Consider the following 22778-nt stretch of genomic DNA (forward strand, 5'->3'; position numbering starts at 1 on the left):
TTGAGAGTGACTAGGTATTATTTTTATACTGTTACCCATTACACCCGACGAGTAACTTTATGCCTACCGATTATGTTTCTTGTTACAAAAAGTAAGTTATTTATATGTAACAGTGGTTCTTGGAACTAGTTACTTTTCAAGCTCCGGAATAAGGTCTGGATCAATGGGAATATATGAATGGGAGTAGGGTTAAAGCATATAGAGTACTAAGGGCTCTAAATAAACTTCAGAGATGAAACACCTTCAATTGGAATGATTTTGCTTTATAAAAAGGGAGGCTGTTTGCCTCCTAATTCTACTGAGTTGCTTGCATGTACATCCCCAGCAGTCCTGCTTTGACCAAAGAGACAATGGGGAACAGCCCCATCCCCTTGTTCCTTCAGATTAATGTTTCTGACTTTTTTTAAAAAAGGAGGTAAATGCTAAATTCGGCTGCCTTCTGAGGTGAGATTGACCCAAATGAACTGCACCCTGTTTGTTCTCATCACTGTGGCCGCGGCAGTTTTCTCAGCTGTTGCTCCTTCCTTTGGCTCATCTCCGGCAGGAGAACAGGGCATAGCTTGTTCTAACTTCATTTTCAGACCCCTGGGTTACGGCTTGCTAGCCCTCATACATAGCAAACAAGTGGCAGAGGGTGGAGAGAGTATGAAGGGGGATGTCTAAAGGGAGATGCTGTTCCCTAGCTTATTTTCTGGCACATGGCTTTTTGTCTACAAGCTAGGAGCGTGGCGTGCCTGCACTTCAAAGGCTGGGAAAGGGGAGCACATACTTTCTCAAACAAAATTGCTTCAAAATAAAATGAGATCTGTGTTGTGGATTTTTCTATCGTCTCGCCAGACTTTTTAATCATCAGTGGTGGGCACGGAAGAGAACAGCCTGTGGGCATAGCAGTCTTCCTTGCTTCTGCACAATGTGAGGCCTAAAGGCAATCAATCTCATTCAAATCCCTGGATTGTTGGCGTTCTTTATTTTTTCACCGTCTCACTTTCCTTTTCTTCTGTCCAGGTAAACAACAATGGAATAATTTCCTTCTTGAAAGAGGTATCCCAGTTTACGCCAGTGGCTTTCCCCATCTCCAATGACCGACGTGTGGTAGCAGCTTTCTGGGCTGACGTGGATAACCGGCGTGCCGGGCAAGTGTATTACCGGGAAACAAAGGACCAGGCAGTCTTGGAGAGGGCCACCAAAGACATCTGGCAATATTTCCCAGAATTTCCAGACTTCTCAGCTAAATGGGTATTTGTAGCTACTTGGTATCAGGTCACCTTCTTTGGAGGAAACTCAATATCTCCAGTAAGTAGTAATGCCGGGGTGTTAACATTATGCTGGGCACAGAGTAAGAGGAACGTGCAGACAAACGAGTCCCCTCTGGATGTTTGGAATTATAGTTCCATCAATTCCCAGCCAGCATTGCCAGTGATCTGGGACTTTAGAGGTTCTCATCAAAATGCTAGCAAATGCCTTGTGAAGTATTATATTTTATGTTCTGTGGTTGAGTTTAATCAAACTACAAAGATGATGCAGCTCTCCCTCCATTAATTGTAACCATTAATGTGCCACTTCTTGTTGTGTTGCATGACGGATTGAAGGACAAAATGCAAAACAATTATAGTTTAAAAAAAGTATTAGTTGAGAAATCCTGAAACTACAAAGGAGAAAACCTTAATAGCTTATGAAGTAGCCCAGACCCAGAAAAGAGCACGTTGATTCAAGTATTTGAAGCCCAGATGCCTTTTCTGGAAACCAGTGGCCTTGCTTAAAATTCCAGGGATAGCAACCATCTCCTCAGCAGTTGAGATCTGTAAAATGCAGATCCAGAGATCTCAAAAGAGTTAAAGAAGCACTGATGCAGCCTTTCCAGAAAGAGAAAAACATTTTGTTTTTATAATCAATCCTATAGTTTCTTGTGACATTCGTTTTGGCTTTCTTTTGTGTGATGTTGCTGCTGTTGTTGTTGTTGTTGTTCTAGGTAAATACCTTCCAGATAGTCCTCATCACAGATGGCATGCTTTCTTTCACTATCTTCAACTATGAGTCTATTGCCTGGACCACTGGCATGCATGCCAGCAGCGGGGGAGATTCGGCAGGCCTGGGAGGCATTGCGGCCCAGGTAGACTCCATGGTCACACATTGCAAGCAAGTCTTCTTTCTAATACATGACATGCTTTCTTCCAGAAAATAATACCCTTTTTGATTATTATAGTTGGTCAAAATCACAGAATAGCGAGGTGACCCTTCCTTAGTTCTAGCATCTTAAATGTGTATTCACTGCATTTCCTAAAAGCAAATACCATATAGGGGTAGTGGTTCCCAATTTCGAGTCCCCAGATGTGCTTGGACTACAACTCCCAGAAATCCTGGTTAGCAGACCTGGTGGTGAAGGCTTCTGGGAGTTGCAGTCCAAGTACTTATGGGTTACCCAAGATTAGGAACCACTGCAACCACTCCTCTTCACACTATCCACTGCCTTTGAGTTTTTTCTTTTTCTAGCCTCAGACTTTTAAAACGAGCCATCCTGCACCAAGTTTTCCCTTAGTATTTTTATTTTAACTCAATGTGTTATTTTCTTTCTTTTAACCAGTAGCTGTTCAGATGTGTGTGTTTTTTCCCGCTAATTGACCTGTGCTTGGCTGGCGGCTGGCTCTTATCTGAGTGCCTCCTGTAAGCAAGAAATTGCAGGTGTAAGGGAAACACACACATTTTTCAGTCCCAGAAATTCAGAAGTGCAGATTTTTATGACTGTAAACAGAGCGGCAACCACATGCTTTGGATACTATACAATACTGCAGGAACACCCTGCCCCAGTCCCGCCAAAGAGAGGGAGGGAGAGAGAGAGAAAGAGAGAGAGAGAGAGAGAGAGAGGAAGTTGAAAAGTTTTTCACCAGGCATCGGCTTGCAACCAAGTTTTGTGAGAACGTGCTGCTGTAACTCTCACAAGGCAATGGAGTGGCTCGGCACGAGCACCTCACGGCTCAGCATGGCAAGGGCTGCTGCTTGGCTTGAGCTTGCAAAGCTGTGCTCGTTTCACGGAAAAGAGCAAAAGAGTGTCCAAGATTCTCTTGGATTCACCCTGTGCAGATGAATGGGGATGAAAATAGGCTCAGCATTCTGTGTTCTTTCCAGCAAGTGAGTCATGGATCTTGTGGGGATTGCTGAAACTTCGTGGTGCCAAGAGCCATTTGGGAGAAGGATTGCAATAAGGAGACCATCTCATCTCCCTCTGTTGCTCTCCCTCGCCCCACTCCGCCCCTTTAATGCTGACAGTTTAGTGTGGGTCACAGCCAAGGTCTTTAATCACAGAGAATATGCAAAACAGCATGAGATGCTTTTGAGGATGCTGAACTGCTCAATTTTTGCTTATGCATTTAAAACAGTGGAGACCGGGCCTTACCAAAGTTGGGGATCTGGGAAGTAGGGAATGCTTTCCTTAAAGCAGTCTTGAAATAAACCTCCAAAAATTAGTAGCCCACAGAAATGTGTACTAGCTTCCAGCCAATATTTCTCATTTTTGGCCTTACACAAGTAAAGAACCAGTTTCTGCCAAGCTTCCTTATGTGGTCAGAGACAGATTTCTCCATACCGAGGCAGATGACTACATACAAGGCTGTGCAAGGAAGCTGAAATCAGAACAAGGCTTCAACACATTATCTTGTGAACTGTAGCTCCCAGAATACCCCAGATGGCATGGTCAATGGGTGTGCTGACGAGGGGTTCTGAGAGTTGTGCTCCAAAAATGCCTGTTCTAAGCTCTCAGTATAAAGTATTTACTACATGTTATCCTCTTTTCCAGTAGACATCAAGGCAATATAAATAGGGTTCCCAGGATGTCTACCTTCTGCATAATAACCAAATGCAGAATCTGCAGCTTTGCTACACTTTATGCCCTTAGGTTGTAGACCTGGGCCCTGAAGATCAGAGGATAAGTCAGGAATTTATCCATGTAGAACCTCCAGTAGAGCAAAGTGGAACCATCTCATGGTGCAACTACATTGCAGTGTTCTCCTCCAGTTAGTCTGGGTTTAGCACAATGCAAACAAATTAAAAACATCCCAACTACATGAGGTTATTATAAGTGTGGGCGAGTCTCACACTTTTCTTAAAGGTATCTTTTTTAAAAAAAAACAACCTTCATTCTACATTGCACTGTTCTTTTACCTGTTTTTGATTGTGTGAATGGCCATGTCATTGTATTCCTTCTGCGGGGAGTTCCCTGTGCTGAAATCTTGGTGATATGTTTGAAATAGTGTGGGATCCTGTCCCAATCGAAAAATCAGCAGTTACGCCTGCTGTCTGAACTGTTTCCTTTTTTAATCTTTTTTTTAACCATTTGTCTTTAGTGCTGCATCACAGAGGCACTGGAATCTTTCCATCTCTAGCATTGATGCAGTGCTATGCTGCTTAGAACTAAGGGGGGGGAGAAACTGACTCCAGACAAAAAGGTTATGGACAAGGACAGAATGCAGGCAGGGTTGTGACAACCCATTGGTGGATCAAAGTGACAATCCTGAGTCTATTTAGAGCCATTTAAAGAGCAATGTAGTCCCCTGCACCAAATCAACCCAGTTTAATTGAGACTGCCCCATGAAGACAGGGCAAGTGACATAAAGAGCACATGACATGAATCAATAAATAATACTCCAACACAACTGTAAGATTATTTGGACAATGTAGTCGCCTCCTTAGTTTCATGCTGAAAACTCCTGCCTCTCATCAAAGATGGGAAGAGCTGTTGTGATGGAGGGGCTGCACCTTCTCCTGTGCATAGCGGTAGCCTTTCTAGTGAGAAACAGTTGTGCAGTTAACATTGGGAAACACACAGGGAAATCCAATGCTTCCCTTCCTTATGTTCTTGCAGTCCATTCCTCCTCAGGGCACTGGGGCATGGTAGAAGAGAGAAGTCCCTTGGTTTCACTCTCTGCCCTTGTCTTCCTAGGCAGGTTTCAATGCCGGTGATGGAAAACGGTATTTTAACATCCCCGGATCCCGCACTGATGACATTGTCGACGTGGAGATGACGACAAATGTGGGTATCCCCGGGCGCTGGGTGTTCAGAATCGATGATGCCCAGGTGCAAGTGGGGGGCTGCAACAACACAAGTAAGAGGACAGCAGTTAGGTTTATTTAATCAAACCAATTCTTCCAGCCCTTCTCTTTGTCCCTGTGTGGAAATCCCTGTGCTTGTGAAAGGCAGCAACAATGCAGTGGGGATAATTTGCATGTGGCATGTGAACCTGTGAAGATTTTGCTCTTGTGCCATTAATGCAATGCAATATGGGTCTCCAGGGCTACGACTATAGCAAACTTTAAACAGTGGGATAATAATCAGATGAATGGGTTTGATTGATTAGGAAGAACAATAATAGCACAGACCTATCCATGTGCATACCTACTCAGAAGTAAGTCCCACATAGTTCAGTGGGAATTGCTTCCAAGTAAATGTGCATAGGATTGCAATCTATATTTAACTTCTCAGATTTTAAGCAGTGCTCCTGCCAGTTAAGGGCATGCTTGTCTGTTTTATTTTTGAAGCATGTATTACCATTAAGTGGGGTTTTTAAAAGCAAATGTGAAAGACACTCTTTCTTTAAACAGATAAGAAATATAAATTTAAATTGCTTTTGAAAATGCACCATTGTTGAATGTAAAAACAGATTATTAATCCACTAAAAATAAATTCTTTCACTGGCTTACAGCCCAGATTCAAACAGCATCTCCCTCTGCTTGGGGAGCAATTGGTGGAATTCATGGAGAGTTAACTCTGCTTCCACATACTTGTAGTGACTAAAGAATGGAAGATATTTTTAGTTGTACAAGGAAATGTTGCCAGTTGCAACTCTGTCTTCATAGGGTGCACAAAATGGCATTTTACGTTGATCCGATGTCTAAAATTGTATGCTTTTTAAGTGTAATTATTTTTCTCAAACAGGCTATATGTAGTGTGAGATAATGACAGCTCTTAGCTTCTTGCAATTATTCATTTTCCAGCATCAGAACCCACGTCCAGACAAAAACATACACACAGATTTTTATCTGGTCCATGGCTCCTGCAGCTTTGATAAAATCTGTCGTGGTTTTCACCTAACATATTTTCTGATCTGGCCCTCATGGCAACTCTTTGGCTTTTCATTTTGTCCTCATGCATGACCACCGTCACCACATTTTGAGAATTCCAACAGTCCAGTGACTGATTTCTCCCAAACCATTATAGCACGGCTTATCACAGTTCCTTGAAGACATAATTATTTTAAATTCACATACGCACATACATACCTTTTCCCCCAAAAGTGTCATTTTTTGAATTTTCTTTGCATTTACCGTGTTCATGGCTCTTGGGTTTCTCAATAAAATACTATAAATATGAACTGAGGGCAATGAGCAAATCTGTACAACATGATGTGACTAGTGGGATACAGAGCTGTCTGAAAATACTGTTTGTATGAACATTATTTGCAGTTTCAATATGGAATAATATTGGTATGGTTTTTAAAAATGCTTTACTTTGCAACAAACTGATCTTATGTCTATAAAACAGATTAATTTGGAATTCATAGTTCTGATGTTCAAAAGGCTGAGAAATCTAATGAAAACACTGGCCTAGACAGAGAAGTGGTGGTAGTGGGAAACCCATTGTCAAAAACAAGTTGGTAACTACCTTCTTACACTGAAAAGAAGGTTTAAGTCAGACTTTGCTATGAAATGTCAGTTCAGTTTAAATGTGGATAGGTTAATTGTAATGCCATGGTTTCTGGCTCAGTCCAAAAGCCCAATGTGTTACTTGAAAAGCAAGTGGGCTGAAGACCATGGGAAGAAATCAAGATGGATCAGTCCAGTATTTTTGTTATCATAATACTTTCTAATTCCTCCTAGTCATGCCATTATGGGTTTACTTCTTTATACAGCTTCAGTTTGTCTGACACTCCGCCCTTGCCTGAATGGAGGAAAGTGTATTGAGGACTGCATCACAGGAAATCCCTCCTACACTTGCTCTTGTCTGGCTGGCTTCACTGGAAAACGATGCCATCTTGGTGAGTCTGGCTCCTCATTTGCTCACAGTCTTATAGGGAGCTGGTTTTGGCAAAGTGATGAAGCATCTGCCTTGCTTGTCAAAGGTTGTTGACCAAGATTCTCATGTATCCTGTTGTATGGATATTGCATGACAGATGTGAGAAGGGTCTCTGCGTAGGTTTGTGAGATTCACTGATGGCCAGAATTGGAAATGTAGGAGGCCCATACAATATAAATGAATATTATATGGCCAGTTCACCTGTTCATGTTTTGCACTAACTCTTTGGAAATTTTATTGGTCATCTTGGCCTCTTACTGCCCACCTCTTAACTATTACACTGTCTTAAATTTCTGAAGAACTGGTGTCCATAAAGACTGCTTATAGCTGCTCATATAATATTAATTATGTGCTGTTCCTGGCTCAGGTGGTGGCAGTAAGGTCCCCTCAGCCACAATAGTTTTAAAGGAAGAATGTTCTGTATTTGCATGCAGTTAACACTTCATGTGAATGATGCATCTATCACAGATGTGCCTTGTTCATTACACATGGCAAAGTGTAGAGAGTGTTCTCTTTCTTTGGAGAGATGAATGAAATATACAAATGTACACCACTTCTTATCTTCCTTTTAATCCTCTTCCAGATGTAGATGAGTGTGCTTCCAACCCATGTCGAAACGAAGCCACCTGTATCAATGGTGTTAACAGCTTCCGTTGTCAATGTCCACCAGGATTTAAAGGAACTACTTGTGAAATTGGTAGGAAACACATTGTAATGACAGGCACGGGGAAATTTCATAGCAACTTGAAGGTACAGTGGTGCCTCGCTTGACAATGTTAAATCGCTGTAGAGTGGAAACATCGTAAAGCAAAATTAAAAAGCCCATTGAAATGCATTGAAACCCGTTCAATGTGTTCCAATCGGCTGAAAACTCACCATCCAGCGAAGATCCTCCATAGGGGTGGCCATTTTCGGGTGCCTGTATAGAGAAAATTGGCTCCTAAAAACAGCGGGGAGCCATTTTGTACACCTGGCAGCCATTTTGAAACCCGACAATCAGCTGTTTTTAGATCGTCGTAATGCGAAAATCGGTTCCCAAGGCAGGGAACCGATCATCGTGACGTGGATTTTTCCCATTTAGACCATTGTTTTGCGATCGCTTTTGCGATTGCAAAAACCTAATCATCAAGCGATTTCCTCGTTAAGCGAGGCAATCGTTAAGCGAGGCACCACTGCAGTTATAGATGGGCAAAGTGATTGTGGAGGCATACCTGCAATAAAATCTCTTTATTATGATTCTTCCAGTTTTAGGGCTGAACAAGGGATGAGGAAGTATGACCAGTCCTAAAACAGAGCTCAGAGAAGCCCGTTATTTGTACTACAGTTCTCAGATTCACCCAGCTAGCATGATAGCTGGCCATATTGACTTTGAGATTCTTGGAATCATACTCCCAAAAAACTATGCTTTTCAAGCTGTACCCCAGTCTGTGGTATTTTCTGAAAAACACAAGCTACTTAAATACTGCAAATCCAGTTTCTTTTTTTCAATAGATGGAAACACCGATTGAGAGTCTGTGTATTCAGACTATTGTCCACAATAGTATGCACAAACTATTATGCCAATGGTTCCCAATTTTTTCAGTATCACATGCACCCTAATTGATTTCTGAGAACCTTTAATGCCTCCCCACCTCTCCCTTAATTTCACCCAATCTCCTTTTAACACACACACAAAAAGATTTGTAATTTAAACTTAAAATCAATTGCATTTGAAACATCTGAATAGCTCAGTGGTTTCTGGCTGCAGAGCCAGAGGCTCGGAGTTCAATTCCCTGCTGTGCCTCCTTGACAGAGGATGGACTTCGAGCTCTGCACTTCTAAGATGATGATGATGATGAAATTAATTAAAATTAAATCAAAATACATGTTGAAAGCTAGTAAAAATATAAACTAATTTGTTGGTGTACAGTATGAAAATTAAACATTATTTTAAAATTGGTTTTTAATCATGAAAGTCTCAGTCTCACACCCTGTCAGGATTTACACTCATGGAGGGAATGGTCACCAGTTTAGGAACCCATCAGTTGTATTATTCATCTAATAGTTGGCCTAAAACCGTATTCCTCCAAAGAGCTATGGCTATGTAATACTCCTCAGCAATTGCCCTCAGAAACCCTTCCAAAAGAACGAGCTGTTTAGATCCTTCCATCTAATTTGGCCATTCTCTAACTGAAGTATTGTTCCTGGAGGGAAATTGAATAAAGTGATTGGTGGGAACTTCACGTATGTTTGGGGGTGGAAATGACACAGTTACCCCCTCTCATATTATGATAATCAGTTTTTTAAAAAAAAGTACAGCATTTTACACTTCAGAATTTCAGTTGTATTTTTTTCAGCCTTGCAAGAGCCATTTGCTACAAATAAAAATATAAACAACAAACTATCTGTAGGAGGTAATTACCATAAATTGACTTGTAGTGCTGCCATTTTTTTTTTATTCTGGACTGTTTGATAATATAAAAAAATTAATACTGCTAATTTGAACTTGTAGTATCAGTCTCTCTCCACAGTAGTCTCAAATGATCTACTGTAATGCTCTTCATATGGGGCTGCCCTTGAAGCTGATAAAGGAACTTCAGCAGGTTCAGAATGCAGTGGCCACGTTAGTTTCTGAGTGAATAAGTTCAATCATATCTCTTCTGTCCTGGCTGCCTGCATTGGTTACCTGTTCCTTTCCATGGCATGTTCAAGGTTTTGGTCTTCACTTATACATCATTTAATGGATTGGGACCTCATTACCTGTCAGAACATCTTTCCTAAAGAACTGCGCTTGTTCCACTGGTTCTCCCATGCCTTCTTGTTTTGGGTGGCCACATCAAGAGAGGCGAGGCGAGTTTCCACTAGAAACTGGGCCTTCCCAGTGGTGGCCCTGTCACTTTGGAACAGTCTCCCATTTGAGATCCAGCAGACCTTCAAAAAGTTAGTAAAAACTGAATTGTTTAAATGGGCCTTTAAGGACATTTTCTCCCTTAGATAGTGATTTGACTCATGGCTTAGGTTTCATCTTAGAGAACATTCACCATCATTAAGTTATCAATTTGAGTTTTTTCATTTGTACAGTTTGTTTGTTCCTCAGTTTTTGGAGGATATGAGTGGGCTTTGAGGGGATGGTTTCTGTTTGTATGAGTGGGGTGGTATAAAAATGTCATCCATCCATCCATCCATCCATAAACAAGTAAATAAACAAATATGGCACGACAGGTGGCATGTCTGTTCAGAGACTGAAATCTGTTATCTGAAACACCAATAGAACAACTGTGGGAGAAGTTTTTAAAATTCTTGTTTGTAGTAATGGAATAGAAACGACTTTGTACTCCAATTTCATCTTCCTTTCTTCCTGGAACATGACAGAGGAGTCTCCATGTGAAACCAAAGAATGCCAGAATGGTGGAGAATGTCAAGCAAGAAACCAAACAGCTGTGTGCCTTTGCCAGCCAGGTTATACTGGAGAAGTTTGTGAGATAGGTAAGCTAGTAGTGAGTATATCTAAAGAAGATGACTAGCCATATGAACCAATGTCTGCAAGTCCACAAACTCTATTTTTGCTGGTAGAATCATGCCCAACACATACACACTGTATGGAAGCTCTACTTTGTTGATTCCCAAGTCTCATCCAGTCATTGTGAGAGCCGGGGTGGTACAGTAGATAAAACAGACTAGGACTCAAGAGACTGGGTTCATATCCTTGCTTGGCCATGGAAACTCATTGGGAAATGCCACCAATGGTAAACCATTCCATGAACCTCAAAATAAATAAATAAACACCTCAGCAGTCTTAACTGCCATGAATTAGTTTAATCCCTTGTCAATGCCCTCCAAGATGGCAGTCATCACTACATCCTGTACTAGCAAATTGCATAGTTTAAACTATGCACTATGTGGAACAGTATCTGTTCCATAAGCATGAATGACAACCCTTAAAATTTGAATATATTGCTGATGGCTAAGCCTGCAGCCTCATTTCCAAATTTGATCTGTTTGTTGTTGTTTTTCCAGAAATAAATGAATGTGAATCCAGCCCATGCCTCAACGGTGGGCAATGTATAGATCAGGTGGACAATTTCACATGTGTGTGCGCACCTCCATTCACAGGACAGCGCTGTGAAACAGGTACCTTGATTTAATAACTGTGTGATCCTCTTTATAGAGACAGAGCCTGCCTGCCTGCCTGCCTGCCTTTCTCTTTCCCTCTCCTTGTGCTCCCGTAATGCTGTCAGACTGTGTGCTTAGGCCCAATCCTCCTCTTACATTTCATTATTCATTTACATTATGTTCCACTGAAGCTCCCTACACTTCTCCATTCTAGATCCTACAGCCTGTGAGGGCAGGAACTGCAGGAATAGGCAGACATGCAACTATATACGCCCTGGACGCTACATCTGCACATGCTCTCCAGGCTACTATGGGAACAACTGTCAATATGGTGAGTCAGATACCTCCCTGACTTTGGATAGGAGAGCATTTTATATGTCAACCCCATTTTGAAGCATATCGACATCATCCTTACTTTATGGACTATTATTTAATTTGGAATGCGGTTATACTTCTGATAATATTCCTTTCTCTTGCTTCTACAAAGTGCTGCTTGGCTCAAAAGCTCAAAAGTTGTCTAGAAAAATATTTATGTTAAGGAGGGGTTTTTGTAGGAAAATAAGAAAAAATGAGATAGATACATACATAGATATATTTATGTACAGTGGTGCCTCACACAACGATGTTAATTGGTTCCAAAAAAATCAACGTTGTGTGAAACATCGTTCTGTGAAACACCATTTCTCATAGGAATGCATTGAAAACCGGTTAATCCGTTCCAATTGGAACGGATTGCCATCGTTCAGTGAAAATCCCCATAGGAAACATCGCTGAGTAAAACAATGTTTCCTATATTGGAATGTATTGAAGCCGACTCAATACATTTCAATGCCTTTGCGAAGTCCTTTTTCGCTCCTGTAAAAGTGTCTTACAATGTTTGGACGCTGTTTTAAATGATTGCAATGGTTAGTCCACCTCCTGAAACCTATGCAAACTGATTTTGGTGTTGTTCTGACACTTCGTTAATTTATGATGATTTTTTGTTTTTTCTCCATAGGAAACCATTGGATGGTCTGTCTAATGGTTTCCAATGGAAAAAACAAAAAATCATCATAAATTAACGAAGTGTCAGAACAACACCAAAATCAGTTTGCATAGGTTTCAGGAGGTGGACTAACCATTGCAATCATTTAAAACAGCTTCCAAACATTGTAAGACACTTTTACAGGAGCGAAAAGGGAGATCGTTGTGTGAAAATCCCCCATAGGAAACATCGCTGTGTGAGGCAGCAAATTTAACAGAAAAAGGCATCGTTGTGTGAATTCATCGTTGTGTGAGGCACTCGTTGTGCGAGGCACCACTGTACGTACATATGTATATATGCATGTACAGTGGTGCCTCGCTTAACAATGTTAATTGGTTCCAAAAAAAACATCGCTATGGGAAAACATCGGTAAGCGAAACACCATTTCCCATAGGAATGCACTGAAAACCGGTTAATCCATTCCAATGGGAATGGATTGCCGTCCTTAAGCGAAAATCCCCATAGGAAACATCGCTAAGTGAAACAATGTTTCCCCCAAGGGAAAGCCATTCAAAAGCAGTGAAGCCGGCTTCAGTGCTTTTGAATGGCTTTCCGATGTCCGTTTTCACTCATTTAAAAGTGTCTTAAAATGTTTGGAACATGTTTTAAATGCTTGGATTCGGTAGTCCACCTTGTGAAACATGTGCAAACTTAATTTGGTTTTGTTCTGAGTCTTCATTAATTTTTGGTGATTTTTTGTTTTCCCCATTTAAATCCATTGGACGGACAGTCCAATGGTTTTCAATGAGGGGAAAAACAAAAAATCAACAAAAATTAATGAAGACTCAGAACAAAACCAAATTAAGTGTGAATAGGTTTCACAAGGTGGACTAACTATTCCAACCATTTAAAACAGGTTTCAAACATTGTAAGACACTTTTAAATGAGCGAAAACATTGAATGTAGATTGATCTGTACGAGAATTTGAAATTAGAGTTCCCGGAACCCCTGCATCACCAATGGCCATGATGACGTCCAAAGCTCTAGTGTGTCTAGCCTCATCTCACACTGCCCAAAAAGACAACTAATTAACATATCTTTATGATAAATAACATGATATCTAATGGAAGCGTCAAAGATCCTCACTATTAGGCCCATGTTGACTGTCATTTCATTTACTCATTTCAACCAGTAACAGGTTTTCTGTGATATTTAGGCTGATTGGCTTCTCTTCTACTGGGGAAGGTCAGTATACAATCCCTGGTAAATATGGCAGAAGAGATGGCAGAGGATGGGAAAAACAGTGTGTGATCAGATCCATGAGGCAGATCCTTCAAATACTGTGGTGCCAAACCCACATGGTATTTATCCCACTTGTGTACCTAAGACCACATAGGTCAAATTGAGCAGGGGGCTGGAACTGATGGCCTTGTAGGCCCCTTCCAACTTCACTTTTCTATGATTTCTATGAAATGCTGAAGCTCATAATTGCATTCCTAATTTATTTGATTTGTGAAGAAAAGCTTGCTGGTATTGGATCAGATTGATCTCATATGTATAGTTTTTAAGTGGTGTGGTTAGGTTCCTTCAGAAAATCCTATAGTAAAATAATTGGAAGGGGCTTTGTGGGTTATCCCATAGTATGTACAGTTCTTGAAATGATTCATGCAAAACCTTCATTAGAGAAACCTGTTCACACTCATTTCTAGTAACAGGCATGTTTTCAATATAGGGCTGTAAAAGTTGCTTCAGGAAATTGTCTGGTTACTAGTGGATCCCGTTCACTCATATAGATATAAGCATGTGTTTCTTTAGGCTCTTCTTAAAGAGATCCTATACCTCTAAACACATAGCTACCTTGTATGAGAAAGGTTATCCTGATATCCTAATTCCTTTCAGCTGAAGTTTATGACTATTTCCATGTCCATAATAGATAACAAATTAACTTAGTGAACTCCATTCTCCTTCAAGCTAATTTAATTTATTTGGAGACTTTATTAAACTGCGGTCACATCACAAAAATGTCTCCAAGTGACTCCTCATGAGTTTTGACTCTTTTTGGGGGGTTCAGAAAATGCACAGCCATTACCAATTCTTTTGTTTTCCCTCTGTGTTATCTCCACATCAAATCCAGTACAACCAACATTCCATAGAGTGTGTACTACAAAACCAATTCATTTCCTTTACATCAGTTGTGTGGTTCCACCAGTAGCAGCAGCTGTCATTTGACTCCCTTATTATTATTTTTTTAATTCAAACAGGAATGTCAGTATGTTGGTATGCTTCTGTCAAAAGGGCTGTGGGTTCCCCACCACTGAGGCTAATGCAGCACAGAAACAAAAAAATGCCCCAGATCAGTACGTGACCAGCAAGGTTGTTTTGCTGACAAACCGATATACCTGCATAAAAAAAAATTTGGAACAGGGGAAAGAGAAAGACACAAAAAGAGGAAGGGATATGCCCTGATGCAGAGTGTAGATGAACATGACACATCTAATTTAACTTTAAAAATCCAGAGTGGAACCACTATCACAAAATTTATGCAATGTGACCGCCATGTGTGACTCTGCAGGAAATAGAAAATGCAAGAAAACGGGGTAATTTCTCTCGTGTGACCATGGCCAGAGTCTTCTTTGCAATAAAGAATCTTGATTCTTCACCTCTTTCCTTACACTGTGAAGCTTTCACTAGTATTTTGTAGGTGGGCCCAGAATGCCCAGTGCATGTATCTCCAGTCCATGCCAAAATCAGGGCACTTGCCTTGAAACCAGCCAAGGCTATGTGTGTGAGTGTGCCGATGGATACACGGGCATGGATTGCAGAGAAAGTAAGTATGGAATTCCCAAGGCTATACACAGGTGAAGCTCAGTCATATGAATGTTTTCCTTGAGTTTGATGTAGGTGTACTTGTATTCAAAGCACTCTGGAGAGGAAGTTCATAAGAGCGACTTAAGTTATTCTATTGCTGGCCACCTTGTCTTGTTCTGAGAAGGCCTACCTCAGAATCTGACAAATATAGACTGGGAAGACTAGGTCGCAGTGTCACAAGCGACCTGTCAGGGCTTCCTACCCACAGTGTTTTGCTCAGAGAACCTCTTAGAACCAGACATTTGGATCCTGGCAAACTCTGGAAACCACATGCCTGCTATTTTGGCCAACATAGCTCTCTAGGGCAGAGGCAGAGTCCTCCTGACAGGTGACAGCCATGAGTAATGGGAAGGCCAATCCTGGAAGTTCATGTGGCATACGCACGTTCTCTACCAATATTATCCTGTCCAAGCTAGATATAACTGTGATAGAGACAAACTACAGGTAGCCAAATTTTTCACTATTACCCACTAGGAAAAAGTAAGTGGATTCAGGTGATTTTATTCCGGAAAATTGGCTTTCAGGAGACAGACAGACAGACAGACAGACAGACAGACAGACAGACAGACAGACAGACAGACAGACAGACAGACAGACAGACAGACAAAAAGGAAGAGAGGGAGGAAGACCCCCTTCTCCAAAAACATCCATTTCAGGCTTAGTTTCACAGTTATGGTATGTTTGCATAAAAATATTTCAAACACCGGTGGAAAACATTCATGCAACTTAGTGTCTCATGCTACTTGTTCCTAAAATGTGAGTTGTATAATCATTTACAATATTACAACAATATTTTCAGTGTTGTTTTCGATCATCTTTGGATGGGTGATGGAGTTTGGGTCCTTATGTCTTGTTTCATGCTCGGAGACCACCCAGAGCAGTGGCATGCCACTAGATGGCCAATATAACAAACAAAGAAACATTTACATGCAATAATGATGACATCATAATACCACCAAAAGTAGTTTGTGGGTATATTTTAATAATTTAATCCCACTTGATTTAAACTACATATTTAACGATTTCTAATGAAGAGATCTGTGACAAGTGATGAGAAATTGGTAAAAAACTATTCACTGTACCAGTTGATATTGTAAAAGATTGCAGATTTGTGCTGCTTCTATTTCCAATCCTTATTGTGTGCTGTCAAGTCGATTCTGATTTATGGAGACCATTGTCTGGGTTTTCCAGGTAGAGTAGAACACTCAGAAGTGGCTTACCATTCCCTTCTTCTGGGGGTACCCTGGGACTCTGCAGCTTGTCCAAGGCCACACAGGCTTACCCTACTCACAGGAGAACTCCCAACCTCTGGCTCCACTGCCAGATGCCTAAACCACTGAACTGCCCAACCAGCTTTGTGATGTTCACCACATTTAAATGATTGCATAAACCAGATACCATCAGAGGGGGCTGTATGAAACTTGGGTAATAGTTCCCAAACTTTATGCCCATTATTTATTATGTGTTGGTTTATTTGAAAATATTGAATACTGTTTATTTGAAAACATTTAACATCTCAAAACAGTTTAGAATAATAATAGCTCAAATAATAAAACAACTGTAAAACAGCAAAACCACTGAAATGATCCATTAAAAACAATGCATTAAGAACTAAGGATATGGAAGTCTTTCTTCAGGTGATTCCCTCCATAAAATATACAAAGAACAGAAACTGCCTTCCCAGCTGCCATTACATTGTTGGTACAGTACTCTTTCCCATGCTAATGCAGGCAGTTTAGTCAAGTGGCCCTTATTTTCCTGGACCAACCCCTGTCCTAGAATTCTTCTACAGTATTGGGGGAGCTACAGTTTTTAGCTATCCTCTCGCTGCCTCTCCTGTTCTCTGTCTTCCTGATCCCACTGGACCCATTAGGCTTTCTGCACTCATCTTACCCCATGCTAGGAAACACTGGCACATGTCATTCTGCAAGAGGAGATGGGGAATGGGTTGAGTGTGAGGTATTGCTTTTAAAAGAAACAGCAAGGCTCATTAGAGTTGCTGAACAGAGCACAGATATGACCACAAGGGAGCCTTTGATAGATGGAGCTTGATGACTCCAGTGGGGAGCAGTGGCTGGTTTGTAATTTGCAGTCTCTTGGGTGTTAATTAAGGTAAATATCTGAGGTCATGAGAAAAAGGAGTAAAGGTTCTGTCACCACAACACTCTCAGCCAAACCTAATCCAAATCCCTCCCTACAGCAGCATGAACAGCACTGTGTTGGTTATTGGTGGGGGTTTTGAAGGCCTCAATAGCTGAGTATTTGCTGGCACAGATGAGCCTAATTAGCCTCCCCCCCCCCCGTTCTCTTTGCCTTTTTTCACAGAGCTCTCGGAGGACTGTGAGTGTCGAAATGGGGGAAGGTGTCTGGATGGAAATGTTACCATATGTCAGTGCCCACCAGGATATTTTGGCCTTCTCTGTGAACTTGGTATGAATAATATTTTTTTTCTGATCTGTGTGAGTCTTTCATTATGTTCTTTTAACTTTTTCTATATGCATTTGATGTAGAAGGCTGTTGTCCATGAAAACCTAAACACAAGTAGTCTGTCAACCTTTAAAACTCCCAGGCAGTAATGGTGATGATCAGTTGTGCATTCATCTCATAAATTATAATCAAACAAACAGTGTGGTTGTATAATAGGATTGAGGGTCATTATTTTTGTTTGGGAGTAGATGTGCATTGATTTAATCTTGAAAACTCTGGTTTTCTGGTTCATAAATTAGCTTATACAATGGAGAAAACAGGAAGGTCTACTGGAACTTTTTACATGCCTTCTGGATATTAAAGTTTAGTAGGAGACTCCACTGTGGAATTCTCTGGTGACCAACTGTTTTTCATCTTTTATCCTCTTACTGTCTAAAGAATGTTAGCTAGAGAATTGATCCTGCTGATCCCTGAACTCAAAATGGGGAACAAGTGTCCTTCCAGATGCTCTTAGACCATAGTTCCCATCAGTCTTAGCCAGTGTAGCCAAAGGATGTAGAGTATGGGAGTTACAGTCCAACAACATTGGAAGATGATTAGTGACCCACTTCTAACCTAAATGGAAACTACTAAATGGTCTTTGTAAAGCTGCTGTGCATGGTACTGAGCTGTGTGATAGGGCATTACCATGTACATGTGTTTTTTTCCCCAACACAGAAGTGACTGCCACACCTTGCAATATGAACACCCAGTGTCCAGATGGAGGTTTCTGTATGGAGTATGACAGCAGTTACCTTTGTGTGTGCCATACGGATTATGGTGCTAATAACCACAGTAAGTAGGACAGGGAGCCCAGAAGAATCTGTGAGCACTCTGTGTGTGAGGATCCCTAGTGGTGTGAAATACTAGTACTACTGACAAAAGCCAAATTCCCCTTTTCATCCTGTGAAATATAAATGGAGTTATACCACTAAGGAGAATGGAATGCAGATTGTGGAAAAGTGAGATGCCACTGATAGAATGTTTAGTTTGAATGCAAAGGTGTTAATGGATATGACAAGGAAACAGAGACAGAATGTGTGAGGAATGTGATGGCCAGTGGAAGAATTTCCTTTTAAAGCATTTATCAGCTTTAGAGGAGGGTTTTTCTCAGGGCTGTAGCAGGGAAGAAAAGAGTGAAAATCATTTCACATACATTGCCATTCCCACAGTTTTCTGCCCCATCTTCTGACTTGCCATGGCTAAATGCTTTTAAAGGATCTGTAGCACATTTAACATCATGTCTGGTTTGGGCCTTATGTGCTCTAAGAATGCTGTTATTGAAGGAACTGTGTAGTTGTAATGCATTTGGCTGAAAGCATATCTTGTATAGAACAGGTATCTCGTGTCATTTAATCGAGCTCCTTTTCATGGGGCAGGTGGGGTTTTCATTTAGCATCAGCCCATGTGAAGCCATGTCTGCTTTTGCAGCTGAGCCTCCCTCTCCCTGTGACTCGGAGCCTTGCCTGAATGGTGGATCCTGTGAAGCTCACGATGACTCCTACACCTGTGAATGTACCCGAAACTTCATTGGCAGGCACTGTGAGAAAGGTATTTGACACCATTTAGTTGCATTCCTAATGCCATACAGTACTTCTTCAGTGAAATTGGGAGACACCATTTTTTCCCCCTTTAAGTCCAGGTTGAGAGAACTAAGCAGAGGTGATGTTGTACTTCTTCATTTCTCTCATAGGGCTAATGTTGGCAGCTGCTAATCCAGTCAGCTTCTGGTTGTAGATTAGAGAAGGGAAGAGTGTTATCTTCTACTTTGAGCCAGGCGGTAACGTTTCTTGTAGTCAGCTGTGACCTTTCAGATGCTTTTGGACCACAGAGTCTCTCATCATTTGTTGTCCTGTCCTGCTTTCCACAGTGACCAGACGGATGCTTCCAGAGAACGTGCAAACAAGACATCAAGGCAACAGACCTCAGTTGCTAGTCCTGAATCTTCAGTAGCTAGAATTCAGTAGCATCCTATCTCCAAATCTGGGTCACATCGTTTTTATGAATAATAGCCAGTGATCAACAAATTCTCTTTTAAAATTCTCCATGCAAGGGTGATTTCCATATTGCCTTGCAGCATATTCAGCAGAATTTATTAGGTTTCTGTGAAGAAAGAGAAGCAGAGCTACTAGTCAGGTTGGCTGGGGGATTCTGGGAAGTTTCATGCAGAAAATAATTTTTCTAGGCTTCAAGAACAGATACAGTAGGATGGAGGTATCCACAAGGGATCAGTTCCACCCCCCCACCTCACACACACACCCCGCAGATGTAGAAAAATGTGGAAGTATGGGACACAATACATTGCGTATTCTCTGGCTCCTTTTAGTGGCCATTTCTGTTAAATTCACCCTGGAAATACATTTCTAGCAGCTTTTATTTAGCATTTTCAGCCAGCAAATAAGTGAATCAGCAGATGCTGATCCCACACATAGGGATGTGTTACTATACTCCTCTTTCTCCTGAATGTACCGTAATCCATTTCTTAACTTTAGTTACTGTTTAGTATAACTTAAAGAGACTAAAGGAGCTATGAGTGGCACTCTTCCATCCATCTAGTTCTGTGGCTTCCCTTCAAAGGGCTCATAACAAGTATCAATGTTTTTCTCTTTCCAGCAAGGCCAAAGCTGTGCAGTTCTGGGCCCTGCCGTAATGGAGGAACCTGTAAGGAATCAGATGGTGAATACCACTGCACCTGCCCCTACCGGTTCACAGGAAAGCACTGTGAGATAGGTACCCCCTGCATATTTTACAGCAATTGAAGCTAAGCACTGTGTCTTGGGATTGTTCACTATATAACCTGCATCTATTGTTCTTCAAGGTAAACCTGATCCCTGTGCCTCAGGACCCTGTCAAAATGGCGGCACTTGTTTCCACTATATTGGAAAATACAAATGTGACTGCCTCCCAGGATATGTTGGACGGCATTGTGAGATAGGTATGGAGTGAGAGGAGTCTTCGTCAAGAGTTCATTTCAATTTAAGAATAACTGGAGGTCTGAAGTTCCTTCACCCCTTCTCTACCCCTTTGAACATTGTCAAGAGGTCTGAGATTTTCTCCAAGGCTAAGATGTAGGCCCAAATCCTGTTAGTTTTTATGTAAGATTTGAATAACTTCCTAAAGCTAATTATATCCAATTGGCAGCTTGCATTTTATCTGTGCAGTTGAGTATACAACATGCTATACAACTCAGATGCTTGTAGTTACAATCAGCCACAGCAAGCTACATGAATGCCAGTAGGATTCTGGTCAATGATGTTAAAGTTGTGTTTGCTTTCCACTTAAGAGGTTTAAAAAGAAAGTCTGATGCAAGACGTGATCAAAAATGCACACTTAGGATTTGGATCTATTCTAAGCAGCAACCAGAAGCACTGCTTAGTCATCAAGGTCCAACCAAGCTTAAATGCATAGTGTTCTTAATGTGGATGACTTAAAATGGCTGAAAATGGGGTATGTTCTAATAACATGTAAGATGTCTTTATAAGTCTGCTAACAATACTAAATGAAACAAATTTTCTATGGCGGGGGGATGTTTCTGCAGCTCCTTCTCCTTGTCACCTGCAACCTTGTGAAAACGGAGCCACTTGTGAGGATCTTGGTAACAGCTATGTCTGCACATGCCCAGTTGGTTACACAGGAAGGCACTGCCAATCAGGTAAAAATATAAAAAGTTAGTACATCGTAAACCAAAGACTTTTCCTTATCATTTGACATTCTCTCCAGTATGCTTCCCTATGTTTTATTTCCCTTGGCAAGTAGCTATGAAGCAACCAGTCAATTCACAGCACCGAGTTTTCCCAGCAACAGACTCTTACAGCACTACAGTGGTGCCTCACATTACGACGTTAATTTGTTCCAGCGAAATCGCTGTAGAACGAAAACGTCGTTATACGAAAATAAAAAGCCCATTGAAACGCATTGAAACTCCTTCAATGCATTCCAATGGGCTGGAAACTCACCGTCCAGCAAAGATCCTCCATAGGGCGGCCATTTTCGGTGCCTGTGCAGCGAGGAATCCATCCCAGAAAACAGCGGGGAGCCATTTTATTTACCTGGAGGCCATTTTGAAACCGCCGATCAGCTGGGAACCGATCATCACAAAGCGAAAAACCCCTATTCAGACCATCGTTTTGCGATCACAGTTGCAATCGCAAAAAGATCATCGTAATGCGGTTTTGTCGTAATGCGGGGCAATCATAAAGTGGGGCATGACTGTATATGACTTAATTGTTGCTTCCCTGTGTACCACTTTCTCACATCTTTGCTCTGGTCTTCTCCCTGAGTAAGCCTTCAGGGGTTGTACTGGAATTGTACTGAGGGTGCTGCCTTTGAAAGGGTTGGTTTCTAGTTATCAGCATGCAAAGAGAATTGAGGTACTCACCCATAAGAACATACAAACAATTCTGCTTGATTAGATACCATATCTTCTGCCTTAGGCTTACCCCATTGTTGCTGTTTTTCTCTCTCTCTCTACACATGCATCCTGGGGATACCCACTGTGGTGTAGTGAACAGAGTGACAGACTAGGACTCCGGAGGCCTGGGACCAAGGATCCTCAGTTGGTCTACCCCACTCATGCTATAACTCAGGAACTGAGACAGAACATGATCATCAGGTGTTGGGGGAGGAGAGAGACTTAATCCTCTTCTAGACACTTCCCTAAATCCTGCACCCACTGTGGGAATTTTTTCAAGGCTCAAAAAAAAAAAAAAGAAAGAAAGAAAAAAGCACTTTTAAAAAAATCCCATTAGGAATGGGAGTACAAGGAGCAAGCTCTGCAGGGAAGCTGATTTTCCATACAGCATGTATACATATTCTTGAGTAAAATAAACCCCAGTTGTTCCACTGACTTGCAGCATGCTGTTTCTGCCAGTAAACCCAAAGCTCCCCAGTGGCTACCCCATTGTTGTTTTCTCTGCCTGTCAAAGCTTGTGGTGGAGGAGGGGGAGAAACAACACACAAGGGCAGAAAGTCAATTTTTAAAAAAATACAAAGACAGGGATTTGCTGTAGGAAGCTCCTGGGGCAAGAAAACAAGGAAAGATGGATGAGATGAAAGCAACAAAGGAGGATGGACTGTGAGTCTATTGTTGTCCACACTCCCATTTCAGCTATTTTTGGTGGACCATTTTATTGTTAATGATTAGGGCACTAATTATTAGTGAGAGCAGTTCCTCTTAAAGCAGTCTCTTGCTGCTTGTCTGCTCTGAGATGGGGATTCACCTGGAAACTGGCAGAGATCCACCTAGAAAATGGCTCCTCCAGAAATAAAAGATCAGTGACTATCCCACAATTCTGGGTAATTACATCCAATAAAAAGCATAGTAAA

The 22778-nt window shown here is 41.4% G+C and overlaps 1 protein-coding gene across 4 annotated transcripts in view; it reads left to right on the forward strand.

Moving 5' to 3' along the window:
- Positions 1 to 22778, forward strand: part of SNED1 (sushi, nidogen and EGF like domains 1) — an 88532-nt gene that overhangs the window by 34609 nt on the left and 31145 nt on the right. For 3 of the 4 annotated variants that reach the window (XM_072995913.2, XM_072995914.2, XM_078389252.1), the window contains exons 2-15: positions 1006 to 1293; positions 1970 to 2110; positions 4934 to 5096; positions 6900 to 7025; positions 7647 to 7760; positions 10415 to 10528; positions 11060 to 11173; positions 11370 to 11486; positions 17313 to 17417; positions 18132 to 18248; positions 18885 to 19004; positions 20067 to 20183; positions 20272 to 20388; positions 20992 to 21105. In XM_072995913.2, the coding sequence (XP_072852014.2) occupies positions 1006 to 1293; positions 1970 to 2110; positions 4934 to 5096; positions 6900 to 7025; positions 7647 to 7760; positions 10415 to 10528; positions 11060 to 11173; positions 11370 to 11486; positions 17313 to 17417; positions 18132 to 18248; positions 18885 to 19004; positions 20067 to 20183; positions 20272 to 20388; positions 20992 to 21105 (1867 nt within the window). Of the gene's footprint in view, positions 1 to 1005; positions 1294 to 1969; positions 2111 to 4933; positions 5097 to 6899; positions 7026 to 7646; positions 7761 to 10414; positions 10529 to 11059; positions 11174 to 11369; positions 11487 to 14820; positions 14947 to 17312; positions 17418 to 18131; positions 18249 to 18884; positions 19005 to 20066; positions 20184 to 20271; positions 20389 to 20991; positions 21106 to 22778 lie in introns of all 4 variants that reach the window. The other variant, XM_072995916.2, reaches the window with a different exon arrangement.

Source organism: Pogona vitticeps, chromosome 3 (assembly GCF_051106095.1).
Source record: "Pogona vitticeps strain Pit_001003342236 chromosome 3, PviZW2.1, whole genome shotgun sequence".
NCBI lineage: Eukaryota > Metazoa > Chordata > Lepidosauria > Squamata > Agamidae > Pogona > Pogona vitticeps.